We start from the raw sequence: 14,806 nt of genomic DNA on the forward strand, positions 1-14,806 counted from the left end.
AGCAGGAACCCTTCTTCGGGGCTGCCGTGCCACCACACGTGCAGCCTGGCTAGCCCCGCTAGCCAGGCTCAGTAGTGTCACGCCTCACAAGCATGAACGCTACATCAACATCTTGGCGCTAGCCTCGTCTGTCTTGAGGCGGAGGATTCCTCGCAATGCTCTCTCTAGGAGTAAAGAGACGGCACTGACACAAGGTCACACACTTCATCCGCATGGTTTGCCGCGGTGAGCAGTCCTGCGTCCCGTGCAAAATGTAGTCGACGTCGGCAGTGGGGGTTCCAGTGCATTTATGGGGCGCGATGGTAAAACAACGGTGTTGTTTTGCTGGGGTAAGTTATGCACCAAATTGAAATGCAATCATTCAACACGCACAATTCACGCCACTTTTGGCACTTGACTGAGTTCTGCTGCCCGGTGGGAGTCAGTTCCTTGCTCCCCAGAGCCCTAAGGGTGGTCAGGAGTGAGCCCAGGCTCTTGCTGAGTGCACGAGACACGTCTGTGATTGCATACAAAGAGTCTGTGGTATTTGGAACGACATGTAAACAAGGTCTGCGATAAGGACAGTACCACTGGGCCTACCCTGCGCACACCAGTCGCGCCCCTGCACGCCTCGCTCTGCTGGCCGCTCATCCTACCGTGGGTCGTTCAGGCAGACCCCGCAGGGGCAAATCCGGAGGGCAGGCGACTGCTCGCTGCGACCTGCGCAGACATCGTCACTGTTGGGTTGGCAACAGGTAGGCCTCGTTAATAAAGTGCAGCACAAAGGAAAATGACCCAGGCACTTCCAAGCGGAGCACCCAAGTGACCTCGAGGTTGGCCCCCGCCCCTTTCTTGATTACCCGTGACGTCACCGCAGTAACCATTGTTGCCCAGGGTGTCGGGGTCCGTTTACGGAACACCCCTGGGTAACTAGATGGGTTGGGATGTCCCATCCACGACATAACATCCCTCTTCCTTCCATCCAGACCTCCAAATAAAAAAAGATAACAAGAAGAACACGAAATACTTAGTCCGAGTTAAATATTTGCCAGGGAGGAAACGAAACGTTAACTTTCTCTGCAAGTCTGTCGAAGCCGCCTGCACGGACACACACGGACAGCGGGAGGGGGGTGGGCGGGCACTGCAAGTCTGTCAGAGCCGCCTGCACGGACACACACGGACAGCTGGAGGGGTGCGGGCGAGCACTGCAAGTCTGTCGGAGCCGCCTGCACGGACACACACGGACAGCAGGAGGGGGGCGGGCGGGCACTGCAAGTCTGTCGGAGCCGCCTGCACGGACACACACGGACAGCGGGAGAGGGGCGGGCGGGCACACGGACAGCGGGAGGGGGGGCGGACACGGACAGGGGGGGGCGGGAACAGCACACGGTCAGCGGGAGGGGGGGCCGGAACGGGCACTCACCTGGACTTCTTCCGGCGGCCGTGGTCGGCATGGAATGAGGAAAACAAACACATAACAAAAAAAACCAAAACCCCGCCCACTGCCACCATGACGATGCGAAAAGGGTGGAAAGGGAAAAAATTGCAGGAACGCCCACGAATCTGGTCCGGCCATGACGGACAGATCTCTGTTCCAATGGCTAGCCTCCATTTATGGAGCTAGCCAATGGAACACAGGGATCGGGACTAAGCCCCACACTATAGGGACATAAGATTTCTCCTGGGCGGAGCTAGGAGCTCCGACGCCAGACGAAACCTAAAAAGGACAGCTTTGCGCCACTATGTAAACTATAAAACAATGTAGAATACTCTTTGGATGAAATTATCAGTGATGTCATCAATGATGTCATTTGAGATGTCATAAATGATGTCATAGAACACGTCATGAGTGCTGTAGTGTGTGAGGTCATAAGATTTGCATTGCAGGCGCAAGTTATAGTTAGTTCTGCTAACTATAACTGCTGAATTTCTGTTGCTTTTGAGTTTACAGCGTTGAAGTTGTTAGTTACTTTAACCTGTTTTTTTCAGTGAATACATACATATTCAGTGGCTATATATATATATATATATATATATATATATATATATATATATATATATATATATACATATATATATATATAATATATCCACATAAACCTGTTTGCTTGTGCCCAAGCCACTCTCCACAGGAAGCCGCAATGGGGTAGCAAGCCCTATAAATCCATCAAAGCGTGCTCCATGTATTCAAAAAAGGACGCGGCTTAATTGCTTCCACCAGTGTGATTTATTTCATGGCTGAATCAAGGCTCAATGCATTTTGGAGCTCCTGGCTCCTTGTTTGTGAACAAGAAGCCAGGAGCTCCGAAACTCGTTGAGACTTGATTCTGCCATGAAATAATTCATGTTGATGGATGCAATTAAGCCAATAAGTGTCTTTTTTTGAAAACATGGAGCACGCTTCGATGAATATATATATATATATATATATATATATATATATATATATATATATATATATATATATATATATATAATTTTATATATATATGTATATATATGTTTCTCACCAAGCACAGCGGCCGCTGTGCAAATGCACTTCCACTCCAGTCCTTCACAAAATTTTCAACGAGAAAGGCGCGTGTGCTCAAGTTGTTATTTATTTCCTCATTTTGGTTCCAGCATGTAAATACATGGAAAACATGGAACAAAAACCCAACGCGTTTCGGCGATTTAACTCTCGCCTTGCTCATGGGTAACTCATGTAACGGAAATGAAGCTTTTAAATAAAGTTGTTACAAAGGTGCACATGTGATGTCAGTGAGATAAACATAGACAAAGGACATGGACCCTGTAACTTTGGCGGCCATCTTATAACATTGTTATATACAGGCTGATCAGATCTAATATATACATTCCACATGGATTAATCGTCTGATTTGTTGATTTAAATAAAATACCTATTTCATGATAAATATTCACAATCATATTCTACATGATATCCCTATAATTCATATATCTCTCGTAGTTAATAGGTCAGCCCTGACCAAAATTAATGCGCAACATGATAAATGTTTCAAATTAGATGCCAAGTGACCATAGTCCATTTAAACCATACATTTGTAGAGTGTCCGAGCACAACAAAAACAGGTCTATTATATATATTCCAAGTGGATTTTATCTAATGTCCGTGCACATTGAATGCTCAAATCATAAATCAATGAATTCAGGTCATTACTACCCCCAGTACCTGGACCTATTTCTACGCTCATCAGAGACTTTTAATTAAATTCTTATCTCTTCCCCAGTGGGATATGTTAGGATTTCCAAGGAATCACGTGTATTCTCACAAAGCAGGAATTCAAAAGTTATTTTCTTCAGTTGACATATCTTCTAGATCCTGTACATCAGCAGGAGAAAACAAAAAAGAGAGAGGGATACAGCCTGTCAGATTTGCATACTTCATACCAAATCATAAGTAAGTGCCAATGTATGTCCAAAAACAGTTTAAATTATACATCCTCTGTCACTGTGATAACAATGTGATTATAATAAGAAAATATTAAAATAACGTTGTATTGCAGGAGTTCGGGAACATGCAATGTGTATCAGCACTGTGGGTCAGTGCTAACATACTCACGAACAATATTGAAGAACCATATTAAAATTCATTATAGGTATTTACAAAACCGAAAGACAAAGTTTTTAGCCATCACTCTCCGAGGTGCCAAACCATTTCTTCCTCGGAGTTAAGTCCTCCCGGAATCAGGGTATCCAGATTTATAATGTAACTGTTCTCTAGCTGTCGTAGCTTGCAAATCTTATCCCCCCTCTCTTCATTTGAGGTAGTTTGTCAATTACGAAGAATTTGAAAAGGTTGCGATTGCTACCGTGTAGTTCCTCAAAGTGTCGAGCAACAGGTGAATTTTGTTCTTTGTTCTGGATTGCCCTCATGTGTTGTAAAATCCGGGTCTTTGCAGGGAACATAGTACTACCTACATACTTTTTGGGACAGGGGCACGTAAGCACATATACACAGTATTCCGATAGGCAAGTGAGATGTTTCTCAATGTTTTTCTCTTTGTCTTCCACCGGATAGTATACTTTTTTCACATTTGTGCTGTACCTGCAGGCTTTACACTTCATACAGGTATAAAAGCCCTGAATATTAGAGGTGGTTGGTTTTATCATGCTCACCTCATTTTGGCTTACCTTACTTCTGAGTGTATCTGCTCTGCGATAGGTGACACATGGCCTTCTTTCAGAGCGTCATTCAGAGTTGGTTCTGTCCTAAGGACTTTCCAATGTTTATTCAGGCTTTTTTGGACTTTCCATGATTTTGAGTGGAATGTGGAAATGAATCTAATGGTTTCATTTTCTTCACTTCCACTTTTCTGTTCTGGGGTCAGTAGGGACAGGTGGCTAATCTTACTCGCTTTATCAAATACATGGTCTATGACATTTTGTTTATAACCTCTCTCCCTGAAACGTTCTTTCATACATTCCCCCTCCTGGGCAAAGTCTGAGTCCCTGCTGCAATTCCTCCGAGCCCGGAGGAACTCGCCAAACGGAATGCTTTCGATCAATGCCCTGGGATGACTGCTTTCCGCATGAAGTAGTGTGTTCCCTGCGGTTTCCTTGCGAAACAGTTTCATCGCAAGTTTACCTGCCGAGACTTCCACAGATAGATCCAGGAAAACTGCCTTAGATTCACTGATCTTGCCTTCTAGGGTTAGGTTGAGGTCATTTCTGTTAAGTTCTTTGATAAATAGCTCAGCAATGTTGCCTGGACCCTCCCAGATGATAAATAGGTTGTCTATGTATCGCAGCCATACTTTCACATGGCTGCGATACAGAGTGTTGGTCCTAGCTACTTGCTGCTCCCAGCTTGCCATGAATAGTTTAGCAAAACTGGGAGCAAAACAAGTTCCCATTGCTGTTCCTTGACACTGGCGGTAGTATGTATCATTAAAGACAAAATAGTTCTGTTCAAGGCAGAACTGCATCATTTTGATAATCATTTCCGTATGCTCCAAATACGAGATAGACCTTCTCTTCAGGAACATACGACATGCCTCAACACCATTACTGTGCTTTATAGATGTGTACAAACTGCACACATCCAGTGTAATAAACAGATAATTGTCATTCCAAACAAAGTTCTTAAGTTTGTTTATAAAGTCCCTACTGTCTTTTAAATAGGATGGAATTTCTTCCACAAAAGGGCGCAGGAAATAGTCGATATATCTAGATGTGTTCTCCAGCAAGGAACCAATCGAAGAAACGATCGGTCTTCCTGGAGGATTCTTTGAGTTCATGTGCAGTTTTGGTAAAAGATATAAAACTGCTATCTTTGGGTTACGATTGAGAAGAAATTAATATTCATTCCACTCAATCAACCCTTGGTCTTTCCAGCATTTTAACATTTCAAAATATGTATTATTCATTTTTTCAATATTTTGTAATGAAGATACTTCATAGCAGTCTGCACAGTTCAATTGTCGCATACCTTCCGCAACATAGTCTTTCACATCCATAATAACCACATTGCCCCCCTTGTCAGATTGTCTAATAACAACAGAGGAATCATCCCGTAGTGATTTTATGGCAAGCCGTTCACATTTAGTCAGATTGTCTTCTGACCAATGTTTCTGTTTTGCCAGATTCTTGAAATCAGCAATCATAAGTGATTCGAAGGTATCAATGCTGCAGGTAGGTAAAGAGGGGTTAAATGTGGACTTGGGTTTAAACGAATTGGGAGAGTTTAAATTGGTGGTAAAGCCTAAAGTTTTAGCATTGATCGATTCATTTTCAGGGGTTCTCAATTCTAGGCATTTCAGTGTAATTAAGGATTCCACTTCAATAATGCTTTCACTGACTGGTTTAGTGCTAGACGGAGTAGAGGTGGTATTTTTTACCTTAAGTTTGTTCCACTTGTGTAACCTCAACTTTCTTGTGAATTTAAAAAGGTCTATGCGTTCCTGTGAATAGCAAAAGTTAGTGGTAGTGCAAAAGGAAAGACCAAATTGAAGTACCTCATGCTCACTTTTGGAAAGAGAGCGGGATGACAGGTTGATTACATTTTGTTGATTCATTTTCCTCTTCTTTTTTGACCCAGTGTTTCCACTCCCATAGGGGTTGTATTTCCTCTTGCAGCTTCCGCCCCGCCTGACTTGTGACTGGACTTGGTTGCATCTTCTCCTTGATTTCCTCTGCCTTTGCCTCTGAATCCTCTGCCCCTTCCTCGACCCCGGTCTATTTGCCAGTTCTGCTGTTGTTGCGTTTGGTTCATGCGTTTGAACTCCTCCCAAAAATTTGTCGATTTAGTTGGATTCTTTGTTGTATTTTCCGCTGTTCCTGGTGTCTGCTCTTCCACAGAGACATCGCTTTCTACCACTTCATCCCCAGATTCAGCTTCCATCTGGGTTTTGTCAATGTTGGCTTGTATTCCTTTGCGTGTCACATAGTCGTATTTTTTGCTGAATGTGAACACTCTGCCAGAGCTGTAATCAATTTGATCCCTCAGGAATTTAAGTTCCTTCTTAGCAACTATTTCGTCTTCGTGTTTGCCAATTCTTTTGTTGATCTCCTCCATTTTCTTAGAGAAGGCCTCTGCTGTTTCCTCTTTGCAAATCTCCTCCTTAAGTTCTGCTATTGTCTTGAGTAGTGTTAGTCTGTCCTTCCACGCATGTTTTATTAGGATTGATAACATCCTATTAGAACAGTCCATCAAGTTCTCTGCCCATTCCTCTGCTAGTTCCATATCCGGTTCCTCATATGAGGGAGCTATCAAGATTCTTAATCCTCTAGGGATTCTTTTTTCTTCTTGATATTTTTCCAGCGTTATAGCTTCCCACCATTTTGATACCTCTTTGCGGATAAGTTTCTCTAGTTTGTTATATTTGTTTTGTAAATTCATCATTGCAGATTGTTGCAGATTTGTTCACGAAGGCCACATTATTGATTCCCAAGAAATAATTCGTCCGTTTGTGTTTAATTCTACAGCGTTACTGTCCTGTGTTCAACCGGCATCGCACAATAAGTCTGCTGATAGGTGACACGGGCGTCCAGCCATAAACGATTTTGTAAACAAAATTCAGCGTGTGTGCCTAACCAAAAGGTGATCCAGATTAAAATAGCATGTGTAGAGGCATTTAATCCACTACGAAACGGAAACATGGATGAGGATACGGAGTCACGCAGGAGGCTCAGGGCACAGACAATGTTTGTACAAACAGCCACAGGCCAGCCCAATAAAGAACCACAATCTGCAATGATGAATTTACAAAACAAATATAACAAACTAGAGAAACTTATCCGCAAAGAGGTCTCAAAATGGTGGGAAGCTATAACGCTGGAAAAATATCAAGAAGAAAAAAGAATCCCTAGAGGATTAAGAATCTTGATAGCTCCCTCATATGAGGAACCGGATATGGAACTAGCAGAGGAATGGGCAGAGAACTTGATGGACTGTTCTAATAGGATGTTATCAATCCTAATAAAACATGCGTGGAAGGACAGACTAACACTACTCAAGACAATAGCAGAACTTAAGGAGGAGATTTGCAAAGAGGAAACAGCAGAGGCCTTCTCTAAGAAAATGGAGGAGATCAACAAAAGAATTGGCAAACACGAAGACGAAATAGTTGCTAAGAAGGAACGTAAATTCCTGAGGGATCAAATTGATTACAGCTCTGGCAGAGTGTTCACATTCAGCAAAAAATACGACTATGTGACACGCAAAGGAATACAATCCAACATTGACAAAACCCAGATGGAAGCTGAATCTGGGGATGAAGTGGTAGAAAGCGATGTCTCTGTGGAAGAGCAGACACCAGGAACAACGGAAAATACAACAAAGAATCCAACTAAATCGACACATTTTTGGGAGGAGTTCAAACGCATGAACCAAACGCAACAACAGCAGAACTGGCAAATAGACCGGGGTCGAGGAAGGGGCAGAGGATTCAGAGGAAAAGGCACAGGCAGAGGAAATCAAGGAGAAGATGCAACCAAGTCCAGTCACAAGTCAGGCGGGGCGGAAGCTGCAAGAGGAAATACAACCCCTATGGGAGTGGAAACACAGGGTCAAAAAAGAAGAGGAAAATGAATCAACAAAATGTAATCAACCTGTCATCCCGCTCTCTTTCCAAAAGTGAGCATGAGGTACTTAAATTTGGTCTTTCCTTTTGCCCTACCACTAACATTTGCTATTCACAGGAACGCATAGACCTTTTTAAATTCACAAGAAAGTTGAGGTTACACAAGTGGAACAAACTTAAGGTAAAAAATACCACCTCCACTCCGTCTAGCACTAAACCAGTCAGTGAAAGCATTATTGAAGTGGAATCCTTAATTACCCTGAAATGCCTAGAATTGGGAACCCCTGAAAATGAATCGATCAATGCTAAAACTTTAGGCTTTACCACCAATTTAAACTGTCCCAATTCGTTTAAACCCAAGTCCACATTTAACCCCTCTTTACCTACCTGCAGCATTGATACCTTCGAATCACTTATGATTGCTGATTTCAAGAATCTGGCAAAACAGAAACATTGGTCAGAAGACAATCTGACTAAATGTGAACGGCTTGCCATAAAATCACTACGGGATGATTCCTCTGTTGTTATAAGACAATCTGACAAGGGGGGCAATGTGGGTATTATGGATGTGAAAGACTATGTTGCGGAAGGTATGCGACAATTGAACTGTGCAGACTGCTATGAAGTATCTTCATTACAAAATATTGAAAAAATGAATAATACATATTTTGAAATGTTAAAATGCTGGAAAGACCAAGGGTTGATTGAGTGGAATGAATATTCATTTCTTCTCAATCGTAACCCAAAGATAGCAGTTTTATATCTTTTACCAAAACTGCACAAGAACTCAAAGAATCCTCCAGGAAGACCGATCGTTTCTTCGATTGGTTCCTTGCTGGAGAACACATCTAGATATATCGACTATTTCCTGCGCCCTTTTGTGGAAGAAATTCCATCCTATTTAAAAGACAGTAGGGACTTTATAAACAAACTTAAGAACTTTGTTTGGAATGACAATTATCTGTTTATTACACTGGACGTGTGCAGTTTGTACACATCTATAAAGCACAGTAATGGTGTTGAGGCATGTCGTATGTTCCTGAAGAGAAGGTCTATCTCGTATTTGGAGCATACGGAAATGATTATCAAAATGATGCAGTTCTGCCTCGAACAGAACTATTTTGTCTTTAATGATACATACTACCGCCAGTGTCAAGGAACAGCAATGGGAACTTGTTTTTCTCCCAGTTTTGCTAATCTATTCATGGCAAGCTGGGAGCAGCAAGTAGCTAGGACCAACACTCTGTATCGCAGCCATGTGAAAGTATGGCTGCGATACATAGACAACCTATTTATCATCTGGGAGGGTCCAGGCAACATTGCTGAGCTATTTATCAAAGAACTTAACAGAAATGACCTCAACCTAACCCTAGAAGGCAAGATCAGTGAACCTAAGGCAGTTTTCCTGGATCTATCTGTGGAAGTCTCGGCAGGTAAACTTGCGATGAAACTGTTTCGCAAGGAAACCGCAGGGAACACACTACTTCATGCGGAAAGCAGTCATCCCAGGGCATTGATCGAAAGCATTCCGTTTGGTGAGTTCCTCCGGGCTCGGAGGAATTGCAGCAGGGACTCAGATTTTGCCCAGGAGGGGGAATGTATGAAAGAACGTTTCAGGGAGAGAGGTTATAAACAAAATGTCATAGACCATGCATTTGATAAAGCGAGTAAGATTAGCCACCTGTCCCTACTGACCCCAGAACAGAAAAGTGGAAGTGAAGAAAATGAAACCATTAGATTCATTTCCACATTCCACTCAAAATCATGGAAAGTCCAAAAAAGCCTGAATAAACATTGGAAAGTCCTTAGGACAGAACCAACTCTGAATGACGCTCTGAAAGAGAGGCCATGTGTCACCTATCGCAGAGCAGATACACTCAGAAGTAAGGTAAGCCAAAATGAGGTGAGCATGATAAAACCCACCACCTCTAATATTCAGGGCTTTTATACCTGTATGAAGTGTAAAGCCTGCAGGTACAGCACAAATGTGAAAAAAGTATACTATCCGGTGGAAGACAAAGAGAAAAACATTGAGAAACATCTCACTTGCCTATCGGAATACTGTGTATATGTGCTTACGTGCCCCTGTCCCAAAAAGTATGTAGGTAGCACTATGTTCCCTGCAAAGACCCGGATTTTACAACACATGAGGGCAAACCAGAACAAAGAACAAAATTCACCTGTTGCTCGACACTTTGAGGAACTACACGGTAGCAATCGCAACCTTTTCAAATTCTTCGTAGTTGACAAACTACCTCAAATGAAGAGAGGGGGGGATAAGATTCGCAAGCTACGACAGCTAGAGAACAGGTACATTATAAATCTGGATACCCTGATTCCGGGAGGACTTAACTCCGAGGAAGAAATGGTTTGGCACCTCGGAGAGTGATGGCTAAAAACTTTGTCTTTCGGTTTTGTAAATACCTATAATGAATTTTAATATGGTTCTTCAATATTGTTCGTGAGTATGTTAGCACTGACCCACAGTGCTGATACACATTGCATGTTCCCGAACTCCTGCAATACAGCGTTATTTTAATATTTTCTTATTATAATCACATTGTTATCACAGTGACAGAGGATGTATAATTTAAACTGTTTTTGGACATACATTGGCACTTACTTATGATTTGGTATGAAGTATGCAAATCTGACAGGCTGTATCCCTCTCTCTTTTTTGTTTTCTCCTGCTGATGTACAGGATCTAGAAGATATGTCAACTGAAGAAAATAACTTTTGAATTCCTGCTTTGTGAGAATACACGTGATTCCTTGGAAATCCTAACATATCCCACTGGAGAAGAGATAAGAATTTAATTAAAAGTCTCTGATGAGCGTAGAAATAGGTCCAGGTACTGGGGATAGTAATGACCCGAATTCATTGATTTATGATTTGAGCATTCAATGTGCACGGACATTAGATAAAATCCACTTGGAATATATATAATAGACCTGTTTTTGTTGTGCACGGGCACTCTACAAATGTATGGTTTAAATGGACTATGGTCACTTGGCATCTAATTCGAAACATTTATCATGTTGCGCATTAATTTTGGTCAGGGCTGACCTATTAACTACGAGAGATATATGAATTATAGGGATATCATGTTGAATATGATTGTGAATATTTATCATGAAATAGTTGCTTTATTTAAATTAACAAATCAGACGATTAATCCATGTGGAATGTATATATTAGATCTGATCAGCCTGTATATAACAATGTTATAAGATGGCCGCCAAAGTTACAGGGTCCACGTCCTTTGTCTATGTTTATCTCACTGACATCACATGTGCACCTTTGTAACCACTTTATTTAAAAGCTTCATTTCCGTTACACGAGTTACCCGTGAGCAAGGCGAGAGTTAAATCGCCGAAACGTGTTGGGTTTTTGTTCCATGTTTTCCGTGTATTTACATGCTGGAACCAAAATGAGGAAATAAATACCAACTTGAGCACACGCGCCTTTCTCGTTGAAAATTTTGTGAAGGACTGGAGTGGAAGTGCATTTGCACAGCGGCTGCTGTGCTTGGTGAGAAACATAGTTTACAGGGCAACCTCTGCCCCTGGTATGCACCGCAGTTACAGGTTCAGGTGAAACGGAGGAAGTGGATTGGTTTATATGTATATATATATATATATATATATATATATATATATATATATATATATATATATATATTTTTTTTTTTTTTACGGGCTTCACTTAACTGATAAATACCTACATTTTCGTTGTAAAGGCATGTATGGAAAAGGCATATGCGTGGTAAAGACTTGGTTGGTAAAGGAAATGCATGTTAAAGGCATTGCATGGTAATAACTGCATGGTAATGTATGGTAATGACTGTGTGGTAAAGGTTGTTTGCCATGTAGAGCAGCATGACTTGGAGGAACAAGCTGGTCTACCCCTAATTTCTCTATCATACCCTAGGTTAGCCAGTTAATTGAGAGCCTAGTGACCTGTGAATGCCTTGGAGGTCACAGACCAGGATGAGTTGTGGGTAACGTGCTCCTGTTGTTTTGAAGCTCTCGTAGACACTTGCAGTAAGACCTTCATGTTATTGTCCTGTCATGCAGGTATCTACTCTTCCCACCCTGACACTCTCTTTGATTTTTCTTCCAGCTTGCTGCTGACGGAACTGTTATGAACACCTTCACACACAAGTGTAAATTGCCAGAGGATGTGGACCCCACCTCAGTCACTTCCGCACTAGGTGAAGATGGCATGCTGACCGTCAAAGCCAAGCGGCACCCAGCCAAGCACACCGAGCATGTCCAACAGACCTTCCGGACTGAAATCAAGATCTGAGACAGTGGGGGGTGTAGAGCAACCCTTTAATCTTATGGGGAGGGGAACTGGAATGCAGCCTTAGCCGCCTGTACCTAGACATATAATAACATTCCCCAATTCTGCTATTTATTGCCTTGGGATGAACACATATCCCTAGAGTGTGATGTGTAGTCTTTCTGTGCCACTGTATCATGGGAGCTCTACTCTTGCATTTTCTCTGAGCTCTGCTGGATTCCCATTATTATAGGCTTAAGAGTGACACCATGTCACCAGTACACATAGGGAGTTACTTAGAGTTTGGTGGATGGCTCACCATTCCTCCAGGATCCCTGCGGTTATATGCATTGGGACCCTGGCTAACAACCACCTGACGACCACTCACCATATTTAGAGAACTCTACCTGCCTGGCAAAAATCTCTGTGTTTTTAAAGGAGTCACCACCATGGCGACTCCTTGGAAGGCACTGTAAGTTTATCAAATAGCTACAAAGTTCATGTGCCTTTCCAGCAAACTTTGTTGCTTTTCCAGAACAAATTTCCAAAGTGGTACCTTGTTTAAAAAATTTTTTTTTTTTAAAAAGAATGACTATGTCAGCCAAGGAGAGGGGCGTCAGGGTCCTTTTTATTTGTTTTCTGTTCAGGACCGCCAGACTTTTCCTGGTGGTCCCGCACAGAAATAAATTATACCAGAATTCCCAACCTGAATAGGGCAAATAGTCCTAGGTACTTAGACCGATGGCCCGATATATGTGCCACTGTTAGTCTAGGTTTTTGCTGAAAGAGCCAGCAGGCCTTCCCCCAGCAGAAACATGAATGTTCGCTCATCTCTAAATAGTTGAGACGGACCATTGGTTTGCCAGACAGCATACTTCACCACATTTGTGGCAAATAACCGTATCCGCTAAAAGCTAAATGACCCCCTTAGCAGTTCTGTGTTTTTATTAAACAAAAAATGTATTCTGGGAGCAATAGTCCCAGCTCCCTTGGAATAAAGTGATTGAACAACGGTGCAGAATTCACCAATCGCTAAAAAGTAAACTTGGTCCTCTGCTTGTACGGTACCATTTGATCAAACTCCCTGGATGCTGATTGTAGAGTGAAAATGCTCAGCCTGTGTGTGGTGTACATGATGCGCTCTTCAAAATTCATATGCTATGTATATGCTTTCTATAACCCCAGGGCCCCGTGGGAAACAAGGGGACAGAACAGGAACCAATGGGAGGTGAGGGAGCAGCTGGTAACAGAGGTAGGCACAACCAATGTAAGAGTAAATCCTTTAATGAAAGAAGTACCGATTAAGAGGGTTTTAGTGGGCTTGGCAAAACTGAAGATTTAATTTAAAAGCACATACTTTCATTTTGTCCAAGCCTGATATTGATCTGGCTACCAACGACATGGTCTATTGGCCTTTCCGTGTTTCAGCCCATGTCTTCTAGGAGGAGTACATTACTCACAATTATCCAGGCCTGTCTGTGTGTTAATTGCTATGTGGGCCACAAACACTGAAGAAACACATTTCTTAAAACAAGCACTGGTGGTCGGCTCCAGTTTCCAGTAGGCTACAGACCATACCCATGTACCCCACCTCATATTCAGAAAGGATCTAAATTGTAATTTTCCTGCCAAGCTCGTAATTAATTATGCCCTTTTCCTTTTTCCCTTTCTTTTAAGTATAAAATCAGCTACCGTCTCAACTATCAAATTTACTCTACACTACTTTCCCATGTGTTTCTCCCCTTTTTCCACTTAGATCTCAAGTCATACTAATTAACAATTATCAGATTCAATATTGCGTTTTCTGTACTTCAAATAAGAATTTACTGTGGTCTACGCAGAAGGATAATAATTTTCTATGACAGCTCACCATCTCTTTGGAGCAGTAATATGAATGTGTGATACATTTTCCAATGCCAAGTGTAATTTCTTTCTTATTGAAAAGGATGTACCATGTTTTGAGTATACAAAAAATATGTAAAACGCCTGCTGTGATTTCCACAGACATTAAATAAAAAACTATAGCTATGTGCATGGATAGTTTAAAATCAAGTTTTCATATATCACGTTCTACACTAATTTGGGGTTTGAAAGAAAACTGGGTGAATCCAATTGACTCACCATTAAAGTTTCTAATCTTCTAGAACAGTGGCTCTTAACCTTTTGACTTGTGTCGACCCCCACTTAATCATTACTGGAACCCAAGGACCCCCACAGAATCATTATTGGAATTCGGGCACCCCGACTGAGTGATTACTGAAAGTCAAGGACCCCGGCCTAAGTATTTTCAATCATTTGGAACTCAAAACAACACATAAAAAATACAGAAACAAGCATTCATCAAACAAATATATAAATGATTAAATATTGTATATAATTCACAAAACAAATATAAAAGAAATCTAAATTTAAATGTTAGGGAGACAGTTGGAACTTCTCTAAATTCAATTGAAACCACTCATTGTTCATAGTATAATCAGCTTGATGCTTTTTCACTGCTC

The 14,806-nt window shown here is 41.8% G+C and overlaps 1 protein-coding gene across 1 annotated transcript in view; it reads left to right on the forward strand.

The window, feature by feature from the left end:
• HSPB7 (heat shock protein family B (small) member 7) overlaps positions 1 to 14,337 on the forward strand; it is a 72,167-nt gene extending 57,830 nt beyond the window's left edge. Inside the window, exon 3 of the mRNA XM_086921683.1 lies at positions 12,144 to 14,337. Within this exon, the coding sequence (XP_086777809.1) occupies positions 12,144 to 12,329 (186 nt within the window). The 3' untranslated portion in view covers positions 12,330 to 14,337. The remainder of the gene's footprint in view (positions 1 to 12,143) is intronic.
• Positions 14,338 to 14,806: the final 469 nt, after the last annotated feature.

Source organism: Lissotriton vulgaris, chromosome 5 (assembly GCF_964263255.1).
Source record: "Lissotriton vulgaris chromosome 5, aLisVul1.2, whole genome shotgun sequence".
In the NCBI taxonomy this organism is placed as follows: domain Eukaryota; kingdom Metazoa; phylum Chordata; class Amphibia; order Caudata; family Salamandridae; genus Lissotriton; species Lissotriton vulgaris.